The sequence below is a fragment of the Trichechus manatus genome, unplaced genomic scaffold (genome assembly GCF_000243295.1).
Source record: "Trichechus manatus latirostris isolate Lorelei unplaced genomic scaffold, TriManLat1.0 scaffold00244, whole genome shotgun sequence".
In the NCBI taxonomy this organism is placed as follows: Eukaryota; Metazoa; Chordata; class Mammalia; order Sirenia; family Trichechidae; genus Trichechus; species Trichechus manatus.
This window is the reverse complement of record NW_004444180.1, coordinates 736,662-742,182: the sequence shown is the minus strand read 5'-3', so window position 1 is coordinate 742,182 and position 5,521 is coordinate 736,662. Positions and strand designations below refer to the sequence as shown.

General features: G+C 64.8%; 1 protein-coding gene across 1 annotated transcript in view; it reads right to left on the bottom strand.

Annotated features, from left to right (window-relative positions):
- Window positions 1–248: 248 nt before the first annotated feature.
- The window catches only part of EPS8L2 (EPS8 signaling adaptor L2), a 21,154-nt gene continuing 15,881 nt past the window's right edge, over window positions 249–5,521 (bottom strand). The window contains exons 7-17 of the mRNA XM_012559396.2: window positions 5,475–5,499; window positions 5,332–5,406; window positions 4,919–5,067; window positions 4,616–4,748; window positions 4,192–4,304; window positions 2,377–2,482; window positions 1,677–1,796; window positions 1,397–1,469; window positions 768–948; window positions 456–588; window positions 249–329 (exon numbers count right to left, since the gene is read on the bottom strand). Coding sequence (XP_012414850.1) covers window positions 249–329; window positions 456–588; window positions 768–948; window positions 1,397–1,469; window positions 1,677–1,796; window positions 2,377–2,482; window positions 4,192–4,304; window positions 4,616–4,748; window positions 4,919–5,067; window positions 5,332–5,406; window positions 5,475–5,499 — 1,189 coding nt within the window. The remainder of the gene's footprint in view (window positions 330–455; window positions 589–767; window positions 949–1,396; window positions 1,470–1,676; window positions 1,797–2,376; window positions 2,483–4,191; window positions 4,305–4,615; window positions 4,749–4,918; window positions 5,068–5,331; window positions 5,407–5,474; window positions 5,500–5,521) is intronic.

Genomic DNA, 5,521 nt, shown 5'->3' with positions numbered 1-5,521 from the left:
GGCAGTGGTGCAACCTGCTGGGCATCGCTGGGCCTGAGGGCAGGCAGTGTGGCAGGAGGCAGGTGAGACAGCCCCTAGCCAGGTTCAGGGTCCATCCAGCACCCCACCTTATCCATGTCCTTGGTACAAAATACATGCACATATAAAAATAATACTCCACGAACTGGGGGTGAGGCGGTTGCGGCCGGGGCAGCCAGTCCCCACCCCGCAGGTGTGCGCTGCCCGGATGAAGGTGCCCCGCTGCAGGTCTAGCTGTCCTCCATCCTCCTCTGGTTCTTGGAATGAAACTTGTTCATGAGTTCCTCCAGCTCCGACCCACCTTGCTGCTTCTAGGGAAGGCCAAGGAGGGCAGCCTCAGCCTGGAGGGCTGACGGGTCACGGTCCTGCCGTCCCACCCCCCGACCCTGGGGAAGTGCGGGACGCTGGCGTGGGGGGAGGCGGGGGTGGCGGCTCACCTCTAGGGAGGCCTTCTGCACTGTCAGCTGGCTATACACGCGGGTGCCCTCCTCACCGCACACCTTCTTCAGCTCCTCCTTGTTGAGTGAGAAGAGCTGGAGGGCCGTCAGGATACCCAGGTGGTCCACGGTCCTGGGCGGGGGCACAGGGTGGGCATGGGCACGGGCTCTGGCTGTACCAGTCCCTGCCAGCGGCCTGTCCACCCCGGTCCCGGCCAGCTGCCTGTTGGCCCCAGTCCCGGCCAGCCGCCTGTCCACCCCACCGTGTACCCCAGTCCCGGCCAGCCGCCTGTCTGCCCTGCCGCCGCTCACCGAGGGCTGAAGGCCTTGGCTTCCAGCCAGGCGCGGACCTCGTCGGGGCCAGACTCGAAGGTGAGTGGCAGGTTCACAGGCTGGCTGCGCTCTACGCGGAAGTGGCGCTGCGGCTGCACCTTGATGTTGCTGATCTTCTTGATGAGCTCGTCATTGACCTCGTCCATTTGGTGGATCAGCTCTGGAGGAGCGATGGGGGGCGCCAGGGGTCAGACTGCCCCTCTGCCAGCAGCCCAGAGGAGTCCCTGCCTGCCAGCTCTCCCCACCGACCCCCAGTCCAGAGGGTCCCCGCCCCCTCCCCAGATCTTCCCCCTGACCCCCCAGATCTTTCTCCCGACACTGGCCCAGAGGGTCCCTGCCCCTTCCCCGCTCTTCCCCCCGACCCTGGTCCAGAGGGTCCCTGCCCCTTCCCCGCTCTTCCCCCCGACCCTGGCCCAGAGGGTCCCTGCCCCTTCCCCGCTCTTCCCCCCGACCCTGGTCCAGAGGGGTCCCTGCCGCCTCCCCAGATCTTCCCCTAACCCCTGGCCCAGGGCTCTCCCCACCATCCCTGCCTCCCCCAGGCTGGCCCTGGCCCCAGTGCCTGCGGTGGTTTGCTGGCCCCATCCCTCGGGTCAGAAGTGGCCTCTCACCTTCTTTGTTCCCAGCGAAGTTTGCAGGCAGCTTGTGAGTGGGGCTGGCAGGTCCCCAGTATTTCAGACTGGCCTGCAGGGTGGGCAGAGGTGAGGGCCAAGTCAGGCTAGCTCATCACTCTCCCCTGACCCCTGGTGACGTTGTCCAGGCTAGGCCCTCCCCACACCCCCCGACCCAGGAGGTCCCCAGTATACCTGGTGGCCGGACCCTGGCAGGGAAGAGGCAGCCCTGGGGAGACAGCTCTGCAAACTGGCCAGTCTCCCACCTTCAACTGCTCACCTGATCGAGGTAGCTGCCCACCTCCTCGGGCCGAATCTCGTTCAGGATGTTACAGGGCACGTAGCCTGCCTGCCCACTGCGGTTACGTAGCTTCCACCACTGCCGGCCGTCCTCCAGCACCTGCCAGGCCACCCGCCGTCACAGACAGACCCCCACGCCTGGCCACCCTCCTGGCGTGAGCCCCTTTACAGGTGGGCCAGAAGCCTGGACCTCGCACAGGCCTCAGGGAAGGTCAAAGCCCCATCTAGCCCTTCCTTTCTACCCGCACGGCCACCCAGGCGGCCTCAGCAAGGTCTCCTCAGCAAGCTCCTGGGAGTGAGATGCCTCCTGGCCTGGTTGTGGATATAGATCACACACACACACCCCCCCCCACCGCCTGCTCCACTTTCTGTCTCCCCACAGGTGACCTGGATTCAGGGTTGGCACCAAACCAGAGACCGCTCACCCCGCAGCCAGAGCCCAGGCCAGCCTGGGTCCCTGGGCCGCCTCCAGGACTCCCAAGACAGGGAGGCCCCGTCGACCAGGCTGTGCTGGGGGTGTGGGGTCCAGATCAGAGCCCTGGAATAGGGACCCTGAGGAACAGGTCAGGCAAACATGCTGCTGTCCCGGAGCCATGCAGCTGGCCCCAGGCAGCACCCCCACCCCGGGGCAGCCCCCTCCACCGAGGCGCCCACCCCCACCGCGGCCCCGACTCCCTTACCTCCAGGACCTCATCCTTGAGCACAGACAGCTCGTTGGCGTTCCGGGCTGTGAAGTCGTAGAGGATCTTGACGTACTTGCCCATGGTGCGAGTGGGATTGTAGCCCCTGCTCGGGACAGGAGGGGCTGAGGCCCAGGGCAGGCAGGGGTCTCCTCCGAGACCCGGTGGCCTGGCTGGGAGGAAGCAGCTTTCCGGGCACCCAGCCTGCCTCCGTCAGGGCTCCGGGAGGCTGCAGCGGAGAGAGGCTGCTGCTGACAGCCAGGAGTGGAAACTGTGACAGCCCCAGCGTGTCTGGGGCCCCTGACGGAGGTGGGGGGGGGTGATGGGCGGGCACAAGATGGGCGGGCTGCAGGGCCCTGTGGGCCGGGTCACCTCAGGGGCTGCAGGCCTGGTGCCATGGGAGAACCAGAACCAGGCATGAGCCTGAGAAATGACAGGGTCACGGCCAGCCCTCACCCCCAGCCCAGCTGACCAGCAAGGGTGAGAGCCTCTAGAGGGCCCTTCAAGCACCGAAGACAGCACACACGTGCATTTGCACACATGTATGCACGCACCCACACATGCAATGCACGTGTGCACTGGCACACACCCACACAGTGCACACATGTACGCATGCACCCCCAGAGCGCACACGTGCATTTGCACATATGTACGCATGCACCCCCACATACAGTGCACGTGTGCACTCGCACACACACACACAGTACACACGTGTACTTCCACCCACGCACCCACACACAGCTCACACGCGCACTTGCACACACACACACCTACACACACAGCCTGGCACTGCCCACAAGCCTCTCTGCTCTTTGGGGCTGGACCTGTCCTGCAGAGGGAGCCCTGGCTGGGGGCGGCCCTGGCTGGGGGGTGGCCCCGTGTGGAGCAGGTCTCTGGCTGCCGCCCCAGCTAGATCACCCCTTCTGGTCACTTCCTCATCCAGGTAAGGCCCCAGAACAGAGTGGGGGCCGAGGAATGTGGGCAGGGACCCAGTCACTCAGGTCCCTGGCTGGGGACTGTCAGGGTTGGGCCAGGGTGGACAGGTCGGGGCTGCAGGTCAAAGGGTAAAAATGTTTCTGAAAGTGTGGTCCTAGGCCTGGGACCACAGGCACAGGTTGACAGCATGGGGCGAGGGGGGGTACGCTATTTTAAAAAATGTGGATTTCCAGCCCCCTTGCCTCCTGACAGCAAACCCTAGGGTCTGGCAGGGTAACTAGATCCCCAGGTAGTTCCCGGGCCAAATGTGAGACCAGGAAGGAGGAGGGGAGGCCAGGAAGGAGGAGGGGAGACCAGGACGGAGGAGGGGAGGCCAGGAAGGAGGAGGGGAGGCCAGGAAAGACAAGGACTCCCCAGCCCTTGCATTTGTTCTTTGTCCACTGGGAGACATGCGTGTCTGTGTGTGAGACGTGTGTGTGTGGTGTGTGTGCGTGCGTGTGTGTGCGTGTGCGTGTGTTGGGGGGTTGCATTAGTCTAGACCCACCATTTCCTAAATCAGCCCCAGCAGGGCGACAGTGTTTGGTGAAACCATGAAGTTCAGTGGTTTAATGAAGCTCTAACCTTGATCACAGAACATAAATGTGGGGACATGAGAAGAGATGAAATGTGAGGGTGCTGAGGGCATGGACGACTCCTGACAATTCCCCTACGATTGTGTATTATAAAGTTGGCGTGAAAACCTGGTTTGAGTTGGGGAGACTGGTGTTCTGAACCACGTGAAAAAGGCGTTTACAACCACGTGGTGGCAGTGCACCCGAATTAGAGTCTCTGTGTGTTGAGGGGTGAGCACCCCGCTCCCCCACTTTGAGCGGGGCTTACCTGTGAGCATGGGGGGAGCCAGCTGGTGGGAAGACATCTCCCGGGGGTGTGGGCTCAGATGTCAAGCTGTGCTTCGCAGTGTTTCGAAAGGACAGTCGGCGCCCTGGAGTCGACTGCGGGGGAAAGTGAGTGGCCTGGGCTCGATTGGTGGTGAGGGCTCAGAAGGTGGGGGCAAGCTCGGTCCCGGGACATGGGGACACAGGACAGAAGCTTGATGAGTGTGCTGTGACTGAAGGACCAGAGGGGAGGACACAGCTCGACACTCAGCCAAGTGAGACCGAGGGGCTGCCGTGCCTAGCAGGGGGCAGCCTGAGGTGCAGGGACACTGAGGGTAGCAAGGGTGCTAGGGGTGGAGGTGGGCAGAAGAGGGCAGTGGGGGGCCAGTGGCTGGGGGTGGGGCTGGCAGGGCTGGTGATGCTCTGACCTCGTCATTGGGGGCAGCTGCCAGCCCCTCCACCTCCCAGGGAGCCTCCTGAAGCACATCCAGGGGCGGCTCCCAGCCGCTGTGGAACTTGGGCACGTACAGGAACACCTGTGACTCCCGAGGCCACTCGGCCCTGGGAGCGGAGGTCTGGGGGTGAGCTGGACCTTGCCAGGCCCACCCTCCAAACTGTCCCCACCCAGGACCCCCGCCCAGTCTGCAGGCCCCACTTCTGTCCACATGCGGTACTCCCCCCACCACTCTGCGTGGCTGGGTCCCCTGCCACCCCCTGCCTCGCTGCTGTACCGGGGGCGTGTCCAGGCCTCGCCCAGCGTCTCCCACAACGCCATCTCCTTAGGGACCAGGTGGCCGCGCAGAAAGCCCACCGCTTCGCGGGACAGCAGGGGACTGGTGACCGAGCGCGCAATGTCCGGGCTGCCACAGGTGCTGACGATCTGGGGTACAGCGGGGCTTAGAGGAGGCCCTGCCCGGCGGACCCCAGCCCCCGCCGCCCTCCACCCCACCTGCAGCCCCTAAGACCGCCTTTGGGAAGAGGATTGGGGCATGTCAGGGACCTGTCTGCTGCCTTCACTCCTCGGATCGGGGACGCGAGGCCGAGACGGGCACTTTTTCCCCGCCCCCGCCCGCCCCCGCCACGGACTAGCCACTCCAGGACCCCTCCCCAGCGTGCCCCCTGCCCGCCCCCCAGCCCCAGGCACCAGGTCCAGAGGTCCGAACAGGAAGTGTACGAGCTCGGCCGCGCTGGGGTTCTGGATGTGCTTCTGCAGCTTGGCCTAGCGGGCGGCAAGCGTGAGTCAGCGGGCGACCGACAGGGCTGGGGAGAGCGCTGGACCGCCAGCACCCAGGGACAGGGGCGGGGAGGGGGCCTGTAGAGGGGTAGGGGCGAGT